The sequence below is a fragment of the Mustela nigripes genome, chromosome 18 (genome assembly GCF_022355385.1).
Source record: "Mustela nigripes isolate SB6536 chromosome 18, MUSNIG.SB6536, whole genome shotgun sequence".
In the NCBI taxonomy this organism is placed as follows: Eukaryota; Metazoa; Chordata; class Mammalia; order Carnivora; family Mustelidae; genus Mustela; species Mustela nigripes.
Genome location: NC_081574.1, coordinates 16466238 through 16488471, shown reverse-complemented (window position 1 = coordinate 16488471; position 22234 = coordinate 16466238). Strand labels below are relative to the sequence as shown.

General features: G+C 39.2%; 1 protein-coding gene across 1 annotated transcript; it reads right to left on the bottom strand.

Moving 5' to 3' along the window:
* Positions 1-5274: 5274 nt before the first annotated feature.
* On the bottom strand, positions 5275-21610 carry SARAF (store-operated calcium entry associated regulatory factor). Its single transcript, XM_059384508.1, has 6 exons — positions 21304-21610; positions 14455-14633; positions 10958-11375; positions 8345-8474; positions 7570-7718; positions 5275-5714 (listed from the first exon to the last, which is right to left on the bottom strand). The coding sequence occupies exons 1-6, from the start codon at positions 21404-21406 to the stop codon at positions 5689-5691; spliced, it is 1005 nt and encodes a 334-aa protein (XP_059240491.1). The 5' UTR covers positions 21407-21610; the 3' UTR covers positions 5275-5688.
* Between the last annotated feature and the right edge of the window lie 624 nt (positions 21611-22234).

Genomic DNA, 22234 nt, shown 5'->3' with positions numbered 1-22234 from the left:
AGGAATCACCAGACCAGCATTCTTTAAGTCCTTGATGGGATCACTCATACCAGCAGTCCCTCCACAAAGGCAGTATTTCTTTGGTTTATTTTTATTCTTTTTTTTTTTTTTTTTTTTTTTTTTAAGCAATAGGAATTTGTCTCACAGTTCTAAAGCCTACGAACCTGAGATCAAGGTGTTGGCAGGACCGAACTGCCTCCAAAGGCGCTAGGGAAGCATCATTCTCAGGCCTCCCTCCTCGCTTCTGTTGCTTTGCTGGCAATCTCTGGTGCCCTCGGCTTACAGCAGCACGACTCCAGTCTTCACTGGCATCTCCCTGGGTGCGCGACTCTGTCCACATGTCTCCTCTTTTTGATGACACGAGTCAGATTAGGGGCTCACCTAATCCAGTAGTATAACCTCATCTTAATTTAACTAATTACATCTGCGACAACACTATCACGTTCTGAGGTACTGGGGGTTAGTGTTTCAACATAAGAAATTTGGGGAAACACAATTCAGCCCATGATGCATGTTAAACGCTTTTTTTCTAGGAGCTTTCTGTCCCTCCATTTCATTTTCCCATTTCCACTCTATTCCTAGCCTCTATCATTTCTCACTTAGATGTTTTTCCTTCCCACTAGGGTCCCCACAACACACTCTTGGGCCCTTTAATCCTGAGTCCATACTGCAGCCACCATTGGTTTTCCATTTTTTAGGTAGAGGCAGTTCTGTAACTTCCATTTAGGTCTTTCTTATCATAACATTCCTCACTCCACAGGTCAGAGAATCGCTAAGGAGACTCTGCCAGCTACTGAGTATGTCTGTTCCAACTATGCATTCCAGAGTTGGGGAAATGGTCACAGGATACACTTGGGAACCCACTGGATTCACTGAGAGATCTAAGCTAAAACTCTATTAATCACCTGCTCTGGCTGGTGGACCACAGTAGCATTTTGGACCTCTTAGAATTAGTGTCAACTCGGTGTCCAGTAATCCCCCAAATATCTAATTATCTCCCTTTCCGCAGTGTACAGTCTCCCTAGTAAATAGCCATAAGTCCTTTGGGGGAAGGTTGGGGAAAAGATCAACAATATAAATTTTGACAGTGTGGTAGAGTTATTAGACTTCTGTTCACTCAGCCTAGAACTCTTCCACTTCTGCAGATCAAGCAAGAAATTAGTAGACTGCCCACCTATTCCTATTACACTCCTTGTTGGACTAAAATGTACTAAGGTCAGATTTGAAGGGGTACATGCACCCCAATGTTTATAACAGCATTAAGAACAATAGCCAAACCATGGAAAGAGTGCAAACATTCATTGACTGAAGAATGGATAAAGATGTAGTATATGGGGGACACCTGGGTGGCTCAGTCAGTTTATCATCTGACTCTTGATTTTGGTTCAGGTCATGACTTGAGGGTCATGGGATTAGCCCCATATTAGGCTCTCTGTGCTCAGCGGGTAGTCTGCTTGTCCCTCTCCGTCTGTTCCTCTACCCACTTATGCTTTCGAAAATAAGTAATTTTTTAAATGTTCTACATATGTATATATATGCACACATACATACAATGGAATACTACTCAGCAATCAAAAAATGAAGTCTTGCCATTGACAACAATGTGGATGGAACTAAAAAGTATTACATGGAACTGAAGTGTACGACACTAGGTGAAGTCAGTCAGAAAAAGACAAATACCATATGACCTCAGTTATTAGGGAATTTCATAAAGAAAACAGATGAACATACAGGAAGAGAGGGAGAAGGAAAGAGGGAAACAAACCATAAGAGACTCTTAAAGACAGGGAACCATGGAGGGCTGAAGGGAGGTGGGTGGTGGGATGGGCTAATTGGGTAATGGCTATTAAAAAGAGGGCACTTGTGATGAGCACTGGGTGTTGTAAGTGATGGATCACTGAATTCTACTCCAGAGACCAATATTACACTCTATGTTAAATAAAATTTAAATAAAAACATAAAAAGTTCTAAGTCATCATATGCACAGTCATCCAGAATCTTGTTTTTCATATGTTACCAAAATGTGGTACTCTGTATCTCCATCACTGCAATACACCATGAACTACCAATGTCTTCCTTACCACTGGAAATAGTCATTACTGTCTTTCAATTTAATCAGATTAGAAGAAATAATCCAGAAAACCCAGAACCAGTATTAAAAACTCATCCTTAAGATTCTGTTTCTTTAGAATCTCTTCTGCTACAAAAATCTGTGTCAGACAGGGTTCAATCAGAGAAACAGAACCAGTAGCAGGTGTATATGGAGAGATTTATTTGAAGGAACTGGCTTACACGATTGTTAGGGCTAGTAAAGCAAGTCCAAAATCCAGAGGGTAATTACCATCTGGAAGGGCAGATGTTATCTCTAGAACTGAAGCTGCTATCCACAGGCAAAATCCTTCTTCCAGGAAATTTTAGTTCTGTTCCCAAGGACTTTCATCTGATTGGACCAGGCCCACCCAGATCGCCAAGGATAATCTCCTTTATTTAAAATCAAGTGAATGTACATATTAAGCACATCTAGAAGTATCTTCACAGCAACATCTTGAAAGATGTTTAATAATTATTAACTGACCAAGGTGACACATAAAACTGACCATTAGAGCTGCGGAATCACAAACTCTGCGGGTAGGGCCAAGCAATCTGTATTTAAAGCTCTCTAGTGATTCTGATGCTCCTTCAAGGTTGAAAACCACTGGTTTAGAGAACAAATCAACAGGGAAGAAAGGTGTTGGGAGTCAACCAGGAGGTTTTATTACACAAGGTTTTATTACAATTAGCCAGTATCTATTGCTTACAATTAAAGAATCTTTGGAGAGTCATCATACATAAAGGTATCTTAGTAGCAAACAACAGAAAATGACTCTACTAAATTGGGCAGAAAAGGAATTTATTAACATTTGTATTAAACAGCTCAAAGAACCGATGGGAAGGCTAGAAAACCAGGCTTAGGAAGGGACAGGTTTTCAAGCATGGGCATCCAGACAACACACAACCCTGCCAACACACACCACAGCAATCATCCACTTAATGTATCTCCCTAGGAAGTACCACCAGACACTCACCAATACCTCCCCTAAATCTTTGACTACTCGAGCACTGCTGGGAATAATCTCTTAACTGTCCTGAGGTCTTTGTGCCATTGTCTCCATAGACCTGGAGAGAATATGACAGAAATATTGACAGAATTTAGTCACATGACCATGCCCTAGCGGCAAGGGGCAGGAAGAAGTAATACTTGGCCTCCTTCCCAAAAGAGCTCAGAGCTATAAGAAAGATCTACACTTAAATAGTGACAGTGAAATGTACTAAGTGCAATAGTAAAAGTGCGTACAATATGTTATGGAAAAACATAGGTAACACAGATAAACTGAGCCAGGAGTCAGAATCCAAGAGATCAAGGAGCTTCGGAGAGAAGCAGTCACCAAACTACAGAAACACAGCGAACTGGTTAAATGACCAGCAATCCCATCCTAATTTCTGAAGTTCTGCTGAACCCTCGATCTGAGTGAAACTCTAAAGCCCCCCTCACCTCTCCTTCCACCTTTTCCTGCCTGCAACCAGGCCCACCAAGCTCCCAACTTCAGGACCTGCTTTCCCTTGATGCCATCTCCTACTGGGGGCCCACACCCTACTAATGAGACCCAGTTGTACTGTCTTTCATTCCGAGTCTTAGATTTTGAAGGTGATATCTCAGATCTCTCCCATAAACAACAAGGAAATGTAAACATACAAAATAAAGGAGGGTGAGTGGGGGGTGGGGGTTCTTGAGCCCCACACCCCCAGTTCCTTTCTCTCCAGGCAGTCTTTGAAAGAGCCTCAGAGAACACCCCTAGTGCTCCTGAGAGTAATCTAAATCCACAAGCTTAGTCAACTCTATATTCACTCATTATTTTCTTAAAATTCCAATGACCTGAAATAATGCGTAAAGCAGAAATCGGACTTGGAAAAATGTTAACATTGTATGGCAACTATACTTCAACTGAAAAAAAAATCACTTCATTAAAAAAAAAAAGAACAGCAAATTTTATATACAGATCACTGTCACTGGCACAATCTATAGCAGTTTTAAATTAACTTTCTTTTTTTCACTGTGCTCTCCAAGTAAAACATACTCAGTTCAAGATTATCAACTCCGGTAGCACAAAGTAAATTAAAACCCAAAACACTAAGCAAATAGGGGGAAAGGAAATAAACACCATTTTCTTTTATTCCATCTCCCTTAACTAAGGAGAAATGAGTAAGGATTTAGTGCAATGTACTTTTTTTTTTTAAAGATTTTATTTATTTTATTTGACAGAGATCACAAGTAGGCAGAGGCAGGCAGAGAGAGAAGAGGAAGCAGGCTCCCTGCTAGGCAGAGAGCCCGGATGTGGGGCTGGATCCCAGGCAGAGGCTTTAACCCACTGAGCCACCCAGGCACCCCTAGTGCAATGTACTTAAAGAAAAACTGCTTTCTCTGTGACATAAATTAAGATTTCTACCAAGGTTTACTGATGGGAGGAAAGGGCAGTTGTGTTCACAATATTCCTTCAACTAGTCCCCAAATCACATTTTAAAGAATAAACAAATGTTTGTTTTTAAATAATTCCTAAAAGGTAAAAACGAGACTCTCAGGTTGTAGAGCTTAACTAAGATGATGCAATCTTTGACAGTTCAGAGATTTGGGAATTTTTTTTTTTTAAGCCATTTTTCAGCAGAGGCTTCCTTCCAAACCATTTCTCAATTACTTTTTTTGAAAACATTTACTGAGGGACTGGTAGCTAAGGCAAGACTACCATGGGAAATTAGGGAGACAGAGCTTCCGCATGAACCCCTTTTCCTTTGAGAAAAAGGGTAAAAAAAAAAGTAACACCAATTTGCGTCAAGGGTAGCAGAAAGAATAACAATGAAACCTCTTCTTTGTTTTTATTTTTCCCGTCATTTTAATGTAAGATAGAAACAGATTGCTACAACAACACTGGAGATCCCACAGAGAACTGCATGCTTTTGCTAGTAAAAACCTTTGCTGAAGCATTTAAACTTTACTTCTTAAGAAATGAATATGGAGGTTTCAAGCCATCTTTGTCAGCACTATCATTCGCAACAACCTTCTAGATGCTTATTCTCTACTTTTTCCCCAAAAAGGTCATTCTTACTTAATTGAAGCCCACTACCACAGAAGGATTCAAAGCTCCTGAGCTCAAAAGTGATCAGAACATACAGATAAGTATAACTGGTAGTCGGAAGCTTGGTTTAAATGTTTGAAGAACAGTAAACACCACACAGCAAATGTCAAATAGATAATCATTTTTATAAGGTAATGACTCTAACTAAAATCATGTAAGACTGACATTTTCTGTACTCAGTATCTAATGGTCATAAATTTAGCCTTCACTCTTAATGATGTCACAGGTTTAAAAAAATCAATACATTTTTCAGCTTTCCACAGTCATCATCACTTTCAGAAACTATAAAACATAACTGCATGTTACACTAACATACAATTCTCTACAGAAGCATTTTCTCATATATCATCTGTTAATCTCAAGTAATAGAGCACAAAAAAGCAATACAGGACCAAAACCCACACAACTTTTACATCTTCCCCTTCCCCAGTCGTTAGCAGGTAGCGCTTTTTTTCCCCTAAGAAAGTGATGAAAAATCAGAGATTTTGCATCCAGTGTTTGACTTCAACTTTCTACTCTCTTATCGTCTTCTGGTACCACCATATCCTAAAATGAGAAGAGTACAATTTATATTGGTTTTTAAAAATGCACTGGCATTGCTTATAAAACTACAACAGGAACACATTTATTGTGACAGATGAATAAAGAGACACAAGGGAAGGAGGGAGGAAGACCAGCCCTCCTAGTCACCCAGCCATTAAGCGGACTAGACTCAGACATGCTGTTTGTGAATCACTTGTAGTCAGGAAGCCAAAGAACACGTGTTCTATGGTGGGGCCAACGTGGTATGGACAAAAGTCAAAGTCTAAGCCAAAAAGCAGAGGCCAATGGAGCCAGCCATGCCCTGCTACCTGTCACAATCCCAACAGCAACAGAAATCCTGCAGGGGCAAGTTTCAGGCTTTCAACAGTAAATGTTACATAGTCAAGTCAACTCCCCCGACCCCCACACTACACACACACACACACACACACACACACACACACACACACACTTGCAAACGCACTAACAGTTTACAAGATGACAAGTGTTCCCATTTGAAAACTCAATTTTTTTTCAGGTTTTCCTTTAGGTTATTTGGTAATGTTTATTAATTTTTTTTCATGTAAGTCCCAAAGATTTCTGCTGATATTTATGGGTGGTATTTTTTTTTTTTTTTACAATTTTTGTTTCCACTGAGTTTTCTTCTTGTGCTGTGTCCTACATGGCTCTATTTTTATATATCCTCCCAATCACTACCACGCCTTTTTCTCTCAAAAAGTAACCAGTACCTTACACCTAACACCATAGGTTAGCTTTGCTAGTTTTTAAACATATATATTTATAAAATAAGAATGTTGTAATCATATTTATATCTATTCCTTTGTGTCTGGCTTCTTTCTTTTCTTTTTATATTTGGTCGATCTACCCACGTTATTGCATACAGTGGTTTATTCTCCCTCCGTGTTGCACAGCTTTCCACTGTATGGCCATAACTCAATTTATTCATCTCACTTACTGTTGCTGGATACAGGTGTTTTTCCAGTTGGAGGCTATTAGGAATAAAGATGCCATGAACGTTCTCAGACTTATCTTGCAGTACACAAGTGTATGCATTTCTGCTGCTATATATCTGAGAGGGAAACTGCTGGGTCTTGAGTTTATACTTTATTTTAGTTGGTAATACCAAACACTCTTTCAAAGTGATTGTGTCAATTTATATTCACACCAGTACTGTAAGAAATTCACTCTTACACTTCAAAACATATTTATACAAGTCTTCTATCAATATCAAGAATTAGTCTCCGTTCCATAACTCCCCCTGGTAAAAGATGAATCCAACTCACAGCAATCTATTACTACTTCATTACTCACGTTTCCCTAACCTCTGCTAATTAGCTGGATATTTAAAAACAAAGTTACTTTCTAATTTTTTATATATTATATCTTTACTTTTTACAAAATTTCCTCTTAACAATAGCCATAAACATAACCACCATATTTTTGACAATTATTTAAAGTAGAGGTAGTTACTGAGTTATTGAGTTTTGCTGAATTTTAAGAGTTCAAACTTCCACCTAGAAAATTCCATTTTAGATAAGCTTAAAAGCAGCTTAGAGGTCACAGAATTAAACACAATGTGGAAACCAATGTTCAGGAAGATTTAAGGTAAAACCCTGGTTAGTGGTGGAGGTAAGTCTAACCCAAATCCCTGTCTGATATTTAAAGAATGTTTAGAAGTAAGAGCAAAGAATGATTCTGAACTATATTTTAATGTTAATTATGCTATTAATATTTCTGATGAGTATGACAAATAAAATTATGACTGCTAATATATAGTAAATAACTATCTTCTTAAGCTCCAAAACTATTTCTGTTCTTCACTGCTACATAATAGGAACTTCTCTGTTTTCAGTCTTACCTGATGCTGTTCTGGTTCTTGTCTCTGAGCTTGAATATGCCGAATAGCTACCTGAGGCTCCACGAAGGGGTGAGTACGCACGGCTGTTCCATGTGCTGGAGTACGAAGGAGACGGGTAGTACCACGAGTCTGAGAAGGGTGTTGCTGCTCTATTAAGATATAAAAGCATATCAGGCACTTTTCTTGTGACTTTTAAATATCCTCCAATTCCTATACTCTCAGAAAACAATACCTTTATCAAGCGTTTTTCCTCAGTGCTCTGGTATGACACGAAATAAATACTATTTTGTATTTCTGCTCTTGTATAATCACGGCCAGGGAGGGACAGAGTGACAGGAAGAAGAGACTCTTTCTTCCAGAATTCACACTCAGATAAAATCTAAAATTAAACTACCAATAACATGAAGGCATCCCAAAATCTGGTACCAAGCCCTTTTCAGCCTTGCTTCTCTATCATTCTCCCGCCAAACCAGACTGCTAACTATTCCTCAACTGCCATGTTCTTTCCTGTCTTCTCATTTTCTCAGGTGTTAAATGAACAGTCTTTTTCCTACCTCATGATCTCTGTAAGGATAACACTGGAAGAAGAAACACAATGAAAGAAAACAACATATACAATATTAATGGAAGTCCATATAGCAGAGAATCTGATTTAATAGGGTAATGTCACCATAATTTATTTTCCTTAACAAAACCAAATCCAGTCAAATTGCAAACCAAACAAAGAAGCTCTAAAGAAAAGTGGAATTAAAAGGCAAGTGAGATCAAAGCCTACCTATTGCTGCCAAACAAATATCCTAATATTCCTCCAGTTCCCAAGCCAGTCCAGAACCCTGGTCCTGAATTGTCATATCCTTGCTGTCCTGTGAAAGCACTGCCGAAACCAGAAGCTGCACCATGCGGTCCTAAGAAATAAAAATGATTATGTATCCTCATTTAAAACATAGCCCACAAAACCAAAATTAACATGCCATTTCAATTGTTTCATCTGTTCTATTTAGTACTAATACTTCGGCGTTTATACTAAAAAAAAGTGGGGCAGGGGGACACCTGGGTGACTCAGTTGGATGAGTGTCAGACTCTTGATTTCAGCTCAGGTCATGATCTCGGCGTTGCAGGATTAAACCCCACATCAGGCTCCCCGTTCAGCAGAGTCTACTTGAAGTTCCCTCTCTCTCTCCCTCTACCTCTCTCCCCCCACATGCACAGATGAGCATGCTCTCTTTCTGAAATAAATCTTTTTTTAAAAAGTGTATTCATAAAATACTGATTTATAACTAAGGAGCACCTTTCCCACAGACATGAAAAAAGGGATTTATTTTTGAAGGGAGGCAATTCCCTCCTATAAAGTCACATTTGCTCGGAGGAGGATCAGCTACCGGCAGATGACCTCATTGGGAGCTCCTTCCTATGGACTATGAACATCTGTAAGGGCTTCAGGTGACAGCTGCACTTGTGTGTAACGGAGGAATCCAAGTGGAAGCAGCAGCCAGATATTCCTATCAATTGGGAAGTCAGATCTTAGAGACCAAAAAAGTATCTTCCACTCAGAGGGAATTTTTTTAAAATATTTTATTTATTTGAGAGAAAGACAATGAGAGAGGAGAAGGTCAGAGGGAGAAGCAGACTCCCCATGGAGCTGTGACCTGATGCAGGATTTGATCCCGGAACTCCAGGATCATGACCTGAGCTGAAGGCAGTCACTTAACCAACTGAGCCACCCAGGCACCCACAGAGGAAATTTTTTTTAGTTGATGTACAGCACACATAAAGGAAAGCATGCTAATCTCACATGAACAACATAAAAATGTGTACACAGGTACCCATTTGCACATCAATAAAACACTTCTAGCCCCCAGAAGGCTCCCTCATGACGACTCCCAGTAGATACCCACCCACATCAGAGATAAGCATTACCCTGACTTCTCTCGCTATACTACTTTAGTTTTACGCATTCCTGAACTTTGCATGAACGTAATCATACAACAGGTACTCTGCCACGTCCACTGGCACCTCATGTGTCAGTGAGAGTCAATCCCCATTATTGCATTATATCAGTTTTTGGTTTTGTTTTTTTGAACTGATCTATAGTATTACATTGTGTGAAAAAAAAACACAATTTGTCACATTCTTATGTTTATGTACATTCTGTTTCCAGTTTTTTACTGTTACAAATAAAACTCTAAAAATATTCTGTGCATTTCTTTTTGTGTATAAATGCATGTATTTCTCTTAGGTATGTATTGAGGAATGAAACTGCTGGGTCATGGGGAGGCAGTGACAGTTTTCCAAACGTTTCTTATTCCTACCATCAAGTTGCAGTTGACTACATCATTACCTTTTCTAGGTACTCTCCCTTTTTTTTTTCTTTAAATATTTTATTTATTTATTTGACAGACAAAGACACAGCTAGAGAGGGAACACAAGCAGGGAAGGGGGAGAGGGAGCAGCAGGCTTCCCACTGAGTAGAGAGCCCGATGCAGGGCTTAATCCCAGGACCCTGGGATCATGACGAGCTGAAGGCAGACACTTAACGACTGAGCCACCCAGGCACCCCTGTACAGCCACCCAGGCACCCCTTTACTCTCCCTTTTCAATGTTAGCCATTATGGTGGTTATACATACAGTGGTTAATAACGAACTCAGCATGGTTTTAATATGCAATTTCCTGAAAACTAATGCGGCCAGGTACATTTTCATATTGTTACTGGACATCAGGGTATCTTCTATTATAAAATTGCTTTCAAGTCTGTGTCCATTTTAAAAACTGGGTTGTGTGTCTTCCCTCAGATTTGTGGGTGAATTCTTTACATAGTCTAGGCCTTGCTTGGGCAGCACATATACATATTCTAGATACACACCCTATGTTGAAAATAACATTTTACAAATATTTTCTCCCAGTCTGTGGCTTGCCTTTCCACTCTGTTAATGCGGTCTTTTGATGGCTAAACATTCTTAATTTTAAAAAAGTCAAATTTATCCATCCTTTCTTTAACTTTTTATATTCTAAGAAATTTTTACCTATTGCATGATCATGACACATTTCCCTATGTTTTCTGGAAACCTATTTTACCTTTTATCCTGAGATCTATATTTAATGAATAAATTTTATATATGGTATGAGACAGAGTTCAAGGTAAATGCTTATTACCAAACCTGATCAAGTTTTTCTGATTAAGATGATTTATAATTTAATCATGCCACCTTAAATTAATCATCAAAATTACCCTTACAAAGGAATAAGAGGTAAAGAAGTTGAGAAAGTAAAATATAAGATGAGAAGACAAATCTGCTCTGGTTTCCCAATCTGACCACTTTCTATTTCAGAAACCAGCACAAGATTCACTACCTGGCACATACCCTACTTAATGCCATTAGGGAAACATACCTGTGAATTCTGACTTAAAGCCTGCAGGAGGGGGTCCTGCTGAGTTGGTGAATCTCTGGTAACGATGGGAATTTGGAGGATACTCAGAATATGGCGGAGGAGAATCCTGACCATCACTAAGGAACACTTTATAAACTCCAAAAGCAATAGCAAGTAGTACTACGATGGTAATCAATCCACTGATGCCACTAGAGTCCGGGGAGTACAGTTTGTTGTAATAATCAGAGAAAGAGCTAAAGCCATGGTTTTTTCCAGACTCTCTCAATTTCTTCAGGCCAAGTTCTGTGTAATCTAAGTTATACTCCAAGCCACAGGAACCTCTTAGTACATACTGGTCTTCAGAGGATTCATAGCCTTCACAGCTCACCACAGTTTTTCCAAATTTATATGCAATATCTAAATCAGTCTTACATTCCCACTGTGAAGAAAAACAGAAATAGGTCATTAGAATCAAAATTTTTTTTCATTTAATATGGACTATTTGGGCTATAGAGCTGTCATAAAACTGCAAAATGAAGTCGGGGGTAATAAACAAACTTCAAAACAATGAGTATTTCTGTGTTGGGGGGAAGGTAACCTAGGGACCTTGAAGCTAGGTACTAGGTACCTGAGTGTTTTATTACTATTCCTTATTCCTTACATATACATGTAAGTAATTCTTTTGTACATATTAAATATACCTCAATCGTAAATGTTAAACAAAATTTTTAAATGTCAACTTTTTCCCACTGTTGTTCAAGATGTTTTAAAAATAGAGGTTTTGGGGACACTGAGGTGGTGCAATCAGTAAAGCGACCAACTCTTGCTTTCACCTCAGGTCGTGATCTCCGGCTGGTGAGATGGAGCCCCACCACAGGCTCTGCACTCAGCACGGAGTCTGCTTAAGACTCTCTCTCTCTGCCCTACCGCCCACCCCCATGACCCCGTGTGCTCACTCTGTCTCTCTCTAAAATATATCTTTCAAAAATAAATAAATAATAGGGACACCTGGGTAGCTCAGTTGGTTAAGCATCTGCCTTCGATTCAGGTCATAATCCCGGGGCCCTGGGATTGAGTCCCGAAGTGGGCTCCCTGCTCAGCAGGGAGCCTGCTTCTCCTTCTGTCTCTGCCCTTCCTGTGCTTGTGCTCTCCCTCTGACAAATAAATAAACAAAATACTTTAAATAAATAAATAAATAATAAAAATAGAGTGTTTCTTTTTTTTTTTTAAAGTTAAGGCTCAAAAGACAGCATCATATAGGAGTATCTGGTAACTACATAGAGCATCAGAGATAGTCCACAACTTTCTGAGAAAAACTTTCTGCACAAATGTTACAATACTATGGACCAACTTTCCAAAGCCCAATCCTATAAGTAATTCTCTTAAAAGAATTTTTTTTAAGTAATCTCTACACCCAGCCCGGGGCCTGAACTCAAAAACCAAAGATCAGTAATCACATGTTCCACCAACTGAGCCAGCCAGGCATCCCATCTATTAAAAAATTTTTGAGCTATTTAGGAAAATGCAAAAAGTTCATGCTAGCCTCAAAGATTTCCACCTTAAATAAAAAGTCTACTACCCCCACCTGCTCATGCTCTCTCTCTCTCTCTCAAATAAATAAAATCTTTCTTTAAAAAAGTCCCAGTTTATCAGAGTCCAAAGTCTCTCATGGTTCATCTCCCCAAACAATCTGAGGGTTTTGAAGAGGTGGGGGGTAGGAAGTTGGGTGGTGGGTCTTATGGAGGGCACATATTGCATGGAGCAATGGGTGTAGTGCATAAACAATGAATTCTGGTACACTGAAATTTAAAAAATTAAAAATTTAAAATTTAAAAAAAAAAAAAGAACACAGAGGGACGCCTGGGTGGCTCAGTTGGTTAAGCAGCTGCCTTCGGCTCAGGTCATGATCCCAGCGTCCTGGGATCGAGTCCCACATCGGGCTCCTTGCTCGGCAGAGAGCCTGCTTCTCCCTCTGCCTCTGCCTGCCTCTTTGTCTGCCTGTGCTCGCTCGCTCCCTCTCCTCTGTCTCTGGCAAACAAATAAAATCTTTAAAAAACACACACACACACACACAGATCCAAATTTGCTATCTATTATCTATGAAAGGTGAGCAAGTTTCTTAACATTCCTGTGTCTATTTCTCTCCATAAATACGGACAGTTATACTTGCCTTAAAAAAAAAAAAAAGTCCCAGTTTAGTTTAAATTCCATTACTATATTTTGAGCAAAATAGGTAATATGTTTCTTTAACAGCATTTAAAGAGACACAAGCTAAAAGAGATCTGATTTGTTCTTCTGTGTTTCTGTGAAGTTTTTGGTCAATTATCTTCCTCTCCCAAATTTCAGATATGCTATTTCATTTTTTATGACAGCTTTATTGAAATATGATTCACCTATCATACATTCCACCCATTTCGATGGTTTTTAGTATATTCACAGTTGTGCAACCATCACCACCATCAATTTTAGCATATTTTCATCACCCCAAAAAGAATTCTCACATCCATTAGCAGTCACTCACTTCCTCCCAAATCTCCCAACCCTGGGCAACTACCAGTCTGTCTTTACGGATTTCCCTGTCCCGGACATTTCATATAAAGGCAATCATACAATATGTGACTGGTTTCTCTGACTTAGCATGTTTTCACACATGTTGAGGATGTATCTGTTCTTCATTCTTCTATATGGCAGAATATTCCACTGTGTGAATATACCACATTTTATTTATTCATTCATCAATAATGGACATTTGGCTATTATAAATAATGCAGCTACAACCATTTATGTACAAATTTTTGTGTGGACATATACTTTTCATTCTTTTGGGTATATACCTACTAATGGAATGACTGGGGCATATAGGAACACTATGTTTAACCTTCTGAGGAACTGCCAGGCAGTTTTCCAAAGCAGCTGCACCATTTTACATTCCTAACAGCCTACAATTCCTGATCATTAACATTATTTAACATGTTAGGGTAGGCTGGTATTCTTTTTTTTTTTTTTTAAGATTTTATTTTATTTATTTGTCATAGAGAGAGAAGCGAGAGCAAGCACAGGCAGACAGAGTGGCAGGAAGAGGCAGAGGGAGAAGCAGGCTCCCTGCCAAGCAAGGAGCCCGATGTGGGACTCGATCCCAGGACGCTGGGATCATGACCTGAGCCGAAGGCAGCCGCTTAACCAACTGAGCCACCCAGGCGTCCCTAGGCTGGTATTCTTTGAGGAATGACAGTAAAATGATAATCAGCAGAGAGCCTCTATCCCTAACCTCCAAGTTTACAAAGTTTTGAAAATTTACTAATGTCTTATTAGAAAATTACAATGAATGTTTCCAGGCTTTAAAATTAGTTCATTTCTTTTGGAGGATGTTCTTTCAGAAAATGAATAACCGATTTATATTTACATATTTAACTTGAGATTTTCTATATGTCTTACCCCCAAATACTGAATAATATCCCAAGGAACACTTCATTGATTAAAAATCCCAGTTAAACTGTCATCAACATAACGAGTATTACCTGTACATCATACCCATCCCAACCTTTGTTCTGACACTGTATGACTTTTGGGGTATAAGAATCACATCCAGCTGTGCCTCCAACACATTTCAGTTGCGGGATTGGATCCAGCCTGCGAGAGGTGGTATAGCGGTCATGGTGGAGGGTAAGAGCTTTGACGTCCCGCAACAATATTCTGTCTAAAACAAGAGGAACACAGATGAACAGGTAGTAAATATATTGTCAAACACAGAAAGTCATCTTAATAACACGCTTATCATAGGAAATACTTTCACAGTAAGTGGGTGTAGAATTCTAGATTGTCACTCAAGGCAAGACAGTAGATTTTTCAGACATCTGAAAGGTTTCAAAATACTTACATCCCAGGTATCCATTATCAGTAACATAATGAAGGAAATTTGCCACCAAGAGAAAAAAACAAAGCAAAGAGAAAGACATAAAACCCAGAGGTCTAAAGAAATAGTAGCATACAGAGGGACAAAGGGAATCCGGAGAACGGTAAGTGAAGACAGCAGGATGCAGCCTTGCGTCAGGCAGAGGGTAACAAGTCCACACTGCAAGAGTACTGCTCAAAAGGGCTACCAGCGAAATTCCCTGCTGCTACCATACCATCTTTTTTAAACCTAAGGAAAGAATGTCCAGGTGAACCTGGCTTTGCTTTTTAGCTGTATTTGGTCTGTCTTGACCTTGAGCTCATGAACTTTCCTCCTCTTTCCCCCATGTCCTGCTACCTGGGTTAGCTGAGGACACTCATGTCATCCCCACAGAAGCATTCTGGCTTTAACCTATTCCTGAGTGCAACAGAGAGACCCTACCCACCTTAGAAGCAAAAGATAAAGAGCAACCTACTCTCTCTGACCATGTTTCTGCCGGATTTCAATACTGGACCCCTAGAGCTTTCAACAGATGCCCTAATTATAGTGAGTCCTATTTTCCTGTCTTTCCCCAATCATTTCCCCAGAAGGGGCACTTAAAATCTCAGGAAACTTGAAGCCAGAGACTTTTTTTTACACTACTAAGAAAACAGCTAGTCAGTTTTTCAAAAATTTTTAGTGTTTTACCATATACATGGGTTAAAAAACTGGACTAAAAAAATTATTCATTCAAAAATCAGTTAAGTAGCTACCTCTGGGAAAGGAAATGTGCTTAGAAAGGAACAGGCAGAATTCTTCTAAAGTTCCTTCTCTTAAATGAATGGGGCTACATTGATATTTGTTTCATTCTTCTTTAAACTATTCATGTATGTTTTATTTATTCATCTATATATATTTCATAATTTTGTTTAATAGTGAAACCCATTCTTCCTCCAATTTCACATTTCTGTGATAACCCAAATTAACAACCTGGTAAGTACCTTTTTCTTGCTTATCCAGACACAGATTCAGGACTTGTTTCAGATTTTTTTAGTTTATTGTTATAAAAAACTGAAATATACAATCTACATTATTCTTCATATGGTTTCTCCACTTAATTATACATTATGGACATTCCCTCGTATCAGCAGATACAGATCATATTTATACTTTTTTACCAAAAAAAGAACTTAATAAATGAAACTAAGCTTAGATTTATCAGCGCATTCTCCCCAAAATGCAATAAAACTAGAAACAGAACATAAAAAATATACTAATATATAAAATCAATAATGAAAAGGCAGCCAAAAACCAATAACAACAAAGAAATTAAAGTTGGACTACATATATCAAAATATATTATTAAACCTATAGTAGCATAAACAATATAATATTGGCAGAAGATCAGAAAAATTGATCATCATACACCATGTACAAAAATTAATCCATGACAGCTAAAAACTTACCATAAAATGTACAACAAATAAAAAAATACCACAAGAAAGTACAACTGAATATTTATGATACTGGTATGGAGAGTTCGTCCTAAGACACCAAAAGAAAAAGAGTGACCAGCAAGATAAAGACTGTAATTGATCAAATTATGTTAACCTATGAAAATCTAGAGTCTATAATGATACTCCCAGAGAATGCCAAAAACTCATTTGTCACTAAAAGTTGCTACCTACCTCCTTACTCTGAAAATTGGTAATTAAAGATTAAAAATTAAATTTTTATTCTGATTTCCTACCAGGAACTCTAATCCGTAATAGCCTCAGGATGGAAATCTCAACTTTATTGAAGAATGACAGCTAATAAATGTAGAAGAAGAAATGACAGAATTAGAAAAAAATATAATTTATAATGGCCAAAGACACTGATTCAGACAAGGATTTATTAGTTTTAAAATCATTAAGAGACAGGATATTGGCATGGTGCCAAGTAACATTACACAGAGTGCTTTCTGGAAAAATATTACTTTATAAAGTTTATAAAACCACTTTTAATCTACTAGCTAATCTTAGCATCAATAATGGTAGAACAGGGACGCCTGGGTGGCTCAGTTGGTTGGACGACTGCCTTCGGCTCAGAATCCCGGGATCAAGTCCCGCATCAGGCTCCCAGCAACATGGGGAGTCTGCTTCACTCTCTGACCTTCTCCTCGCTCATGCTCTCTCTCACTATCTCTCTCTCAAATAAATAAATAAAATCTTTAAAAAAAAAATAATGGTAGAACAAATTGGTATTATACCATCTACTATGATGTAACCCTCAAAAGAATTTAATATGAATTTTATCAATCCTTTGGATTTAACATCCAGTCTATGAGAAAAACAGGGAAGAAAAAAAGCAAGCTAAAACACCACGAGAAAACAGAATCCAGAAGGTAGGATACTCTTACGGACAACTGGCCCAATCCTTTCATCAAAGCAGCAGCATAAAAAGAAGGACTGTTTGTTCTATATATTTTCTAAATATTTTATTCATTTATTTGTCAGACAGAAAGAGTGCACAAGCAGTGGCACAGGCATTGGGAGAAGCAGACTCCCCACTGACTGGGGAGCCCAATGAGGGACTCGATCCCAGGACCCCAGGCTCATGACCCAAGCTGAACACAGATGCCCAACCGACAAAGCCACGCATATGTCTCTGTTTGTTCCACATTTAAGAAGACTTAAGGGAGAATACAATCAGATGGGATGCACAGACCTGGACTGGGTCTGGTTTTGAACTAACTAGTGTAGACATTTCAGGGAGAATTGTGATATCTGAATATGGAATGGATAATTAGTTGATATTAAGAAATTTAGATACATTTTATCAGGGGTAACATTATTTTTATCTTGTGGGGAAAGTTCTTTTTTAAGGGGAGGGGCATGTTGAAGGATTTAATGATGGTCTGTCATGATGCCTAAAATTACATTGCCATATTTCAACCTTAAACACAGAGTTGAAAGAAAACAGGAATATATAAAGATAAATAAAAATTTAAAATATCTTTCCCAGAATTACTCTGATAGATTGACTGGAATGACTTATGATCCAGTAATTCTAGTAAAATGAGTATTTGGCTTTCCCAGTATCTACACAGAGGCAGACAAGGAGAAGAAGTTAGACAATGGCTTCTGAGTAATCCGCCAGTAGTATCTGTAGCACTTGGTACAAACAGAAGAAACAACATTTCATTTAGAGTTTCTGGACCTACAAAATCCAAGAGAACTTCCCAAAAGACAACCATGGTATAATAAGAGAATTTGATAAAACAGCTAGATATTCTATAAATTACCAAAGGTCAACAGATTTTTTTCTATACCCGTAATAACCAATTAAAAATGAAAATAGCCTGTCTCAAATAACATGAAAACATACATAAAACACCTGGAAATAAACTTAGGATCATATGTGATCTATATTTCAAAAATACATACATAATAAAACCTAAATAAATATAATGCATTTCCCACCAGGAACCAAACTAGGATTTTTAGAACCAGGAAGAAATTATGTTAAAGGTCCTGTGGGAAAACTAATGTCTATAGGCAGCCAAAAATTTTTTGAAAAAGAATTGCTTTACCAGACAATAAAACTTACCATAAAATATAGTGAAGACAGTATGGAATTAGAACAGAAATAGGCAAAAGGGGGGATGGGGTACCTGGGTGATGGGCATTAAGAAGGTCATTTGATGTAATGAGCACTGGATGTTATATGCAACTGATGAACCACTAAATTCTACTCCTGAAACTAATAATATACTATATGTTAACTAACTTGAATTTAATTTTTTTTAATTTAAAAAAAAATAGGCAAGGAGCTATGAAACAAAAGAAAGCCAGAAATAAATCCAACTATATGTGAAAATACAACAGAAGATAAAGTGGACTTTCTGGGGCACCTGAGTGGCTCCATCAGATGAGCGTCCAACTCTTAATTTCAGCTCGGGTCATGATCTCTTAGGTGATGGCATCAAGCCCCACACTGGGCTCCAACTGGGGCTCCAGGCTCAGCTGGAGTCAGCTTGAGATTCTCTCTCTTCCTCTCCCTCTGCCCCTCCCAGTGCTCGTGTGTGTATGTGCACACGTGTGTGTGTGTGTGCACATGCACTCCCTCTCAAATAAGTAAAAAAAAAAAAAAAGACACCTTAAAAAAGACAAAGACTTTTTTTAATTCAGAAAAAAAAAAAAAGAGTGCCTTCTTTAATAAATGACACCAACATAATTAACTATACAGCTAGAAGAAAATTCATCTACACCAATCTAAAAACTTAATTCTATGTGGGCTGAAGGCCTAAAATTTCTGAGAACTCATTCACTGGCCTCCCTGCTTCCCTGGACCTCCTACAGTCTGTTCTCCACAGAGAGGACAGAGGGCACCTTTAAAATACAAGTCACAGCAGATCACTTATCCCTTGTCTCCCCTCAGGTTTCTGATCAAATGTGATTTCTTCCCTTTCCAATGTATATTTTGACAGTCCAGCTTCTGCCTGTATACCCTGTCTTCCTTCCCCTGTGTTATCACTGCCCATACCACTTTTCCTGATGACGTGCTACTTACCAATTTGTGTCTTGTCTATTTCTCTTTAATATATATAAACTCTGTGGAGGCAAGATGCTTACTTTTGTTCACTGTTATATTCCCAACACCCAGAAAAGTGACTTAAATATAAAACAATTCCATAAAGAATTTTAAAAAGTCAGGTAATCTCTTTAGAACTGGTACCAAACTTTTTCCAGACAAATTATCACTCTATGTTAAAGACAAAGTAAGTGTATCCAAAGTTTCAAAAAAAAAAAAAAAAATAGGGAGTGATTATTGTTTTATTATAAGGCTTGATAAAACTTAAACCAATAAAATACTTTCATAGAACAGTTCCTCAAAGTAAATTTAAGGTAAAGTAGAATTTAAAAAAATCAATTGTGTTTTCTATGCAAAATATTTTGGTGCTTTTTGTTCCAGAACAATAGTTTATAGAGTAGATAGACTAAGATTAGCAAGAAGCAGTTCACCATTCATTTAAATTTGGTTCCTTTTTTTAAAATTCCCCTGACTCTTCATCTGTAAACTTTTTTTTTTTTTTTTTTTTTTTTTTTTTTTTAATTAAGAATTGAGGGTTCTGGGAGCCTGGGTCGCTCAGCTGTTTAAGTGTAGGACTCTCGATTTCAGCTCAGGTCATGATGTCATAGTGGTGGGACAGAGCCTCAGGCTGGGCTCCCAGTGCAGCAGCAGTCAGCTTAAGATTCTCTCCCTCTCTCTCTCCCTCTGCTCCTCCCCCTGCACATGGGATCACCAGAGCACAGACACTGCTTCTCAAGTAAGTTTTCAAAAGAAAGAAAGAAAGAAAAGAATTGATGGTTCAACTAATGTTTCAATCCAGTTTTTAAATTTTAATTCTGATCAAAGTGTCCTCTTTAGATACAACTTTCTAGGAATACATAAATAAATGGACATTTAAATCCAACTTGGCTTTTATTACTAATAAAACTTCCACATCAAATCAGTTACTCTAAGTCAAGTATTTGCAAACAGCACCTTCTCTTTCATTTCAGCATTTAGGAATAAAATAGGATATTACAGAAGTAAACCTGTTGCTTAAGAAACATGGGCATTTCCTATCACCCAAGTCATAAACGCAATGTTGATGCTTTTCATGCCTTAACATCTTCATCCTCCCAATAAAAAATGTTTTAACTATTTAAAAGTCATTTCTTACATCATACCAGTTTAACAACATGCATCATTAAATGGAAACCTGTATGTTTGTGTATACATACATATATTAATTACAGAGAATATTGTTTATCCCCTAAAAATTCTTTAGAAAATTCTAATAACATAGTAATAAAAAAAAAAATCTTTTCTCCAGAAATCATTTATCATGTACCATCGCATACAAAAAATAATAATAAAATGTTGTTAAAATTCTAGTGTGCGGTGAGAAACAACAAGAAAAGCTGACGTAACGAGATGAAACTCACTGTAGCGGTCAGAATAAGCAGCATGGGTTCTGCTCACGTAAGTAGTGCAGTCCACGACTCTGCTAACCTACCTGCAAGGTTTCCATCCCTGTCCACTAAGTGCGACTCACAGACTGCGGGTGCTGTGGCAACTGTCCGCCATAGCAACAGGCAGCCATGGCAACAGGCAGCGAAGATGACATCAGACATGACAACAAAGCAAGAGGAGCAGGTGATGTTAGGGATGAGGACTCTAGTCCCAGAAAGGCGGCAGACAAATTCGGGAGCCCAGGGAAGGGAGATAGGGGAACGTAAGAATACAGAGTCGTCCCGCCCCGTCGACTCCCCAACAGTCCCCACTTGTCCCGCAGGACCTCTGGGAAGAGCAAAGGGGACAGGCAGGACGCAGGGGAATAGGGAAGAAGATGTTAATGAGAATCAGGGCTGAAAGGCCCAAGCGGAGGCGAACGGAAATGTCGCCCGCTGGGCCTCTGAGCGCTGGGTGTACGCGACAGAAAGGGGCAGGTGACGACAGCGCTCACCAGGGTCTTTCCAGCCGAGAGCAGGGCCGGCGAGGAGCAGAAGCAAAAGAAGGCTGAGAAGGGGGCAGCGTCCAGTAGCTTCCGGCCCACCCGCTGCGGCCATGGCTCTGGGTGAAGGGAGCGGGCGTCTGCCCGGCGCCAGAGGGCCGGAACCCTACTGCGGAAGGCTGTCCGCGCGCCGCTGTACCGCAACGCCAGGAGCTCGCGCCGCGGCGAAGGGAAGTCTGTCCGCAGAGCCGCAGCGAAGGTCCGTGCGCGACTGTTACGTCACTACCACTACGTCGCGCGGGAGAACACGAGTGGACGAGTGGACGCCGCAGGCCCCGCCCCTGGGGCTTAGAGCGGCTGGGGGCGGGGCCAAGGGCAGGACGCTTCCGCTGGGGGCGGGTCCAGGAGCGGGTCGCCGGGTGCCGTGGGTGGGACTGAGATGACGCAACCCTGTTGTGTTGTCTGCGGCTCAGAGAGGTTCCGAAAGAAAGGCAAGGGTTAGAGAGGTTGAAACCAACGTAAAATCTAGAAGCGTGGTCAGGTTATGTGTTTCCGAAACCTCCCTTCCCAAGGGAAGTTACTGAGCATTATAAAATTTTCTGTCTTCAGCTTCTAGCATAGAGCCTGGCCCAGGCTTCCTTCGCACTATTGTTTGCTAAGATTCGGGTGAAAGGTAGCAAGGGAATATGTGGTCTGGTTTCAGAAGTTCAGAATCTTTACATACTTCCTTGTACGTGGAGGCAGTAAGAACTCACAACATACCCGAAGAAACTAGTAGCTAAAGAACCAGTCAGAGGAAACAGTTCTAAGCCAGCAGGAGCTTTATCTTTGAGGTCTGACGGCCCTGGGTTTCTCATTCATTCATTCATTTAACAAATGCAGGTTGAATGCCTAAGATGTGCCAGGAACTGTCTTAGGCATGGAAGATACAAATCCCCAGTTA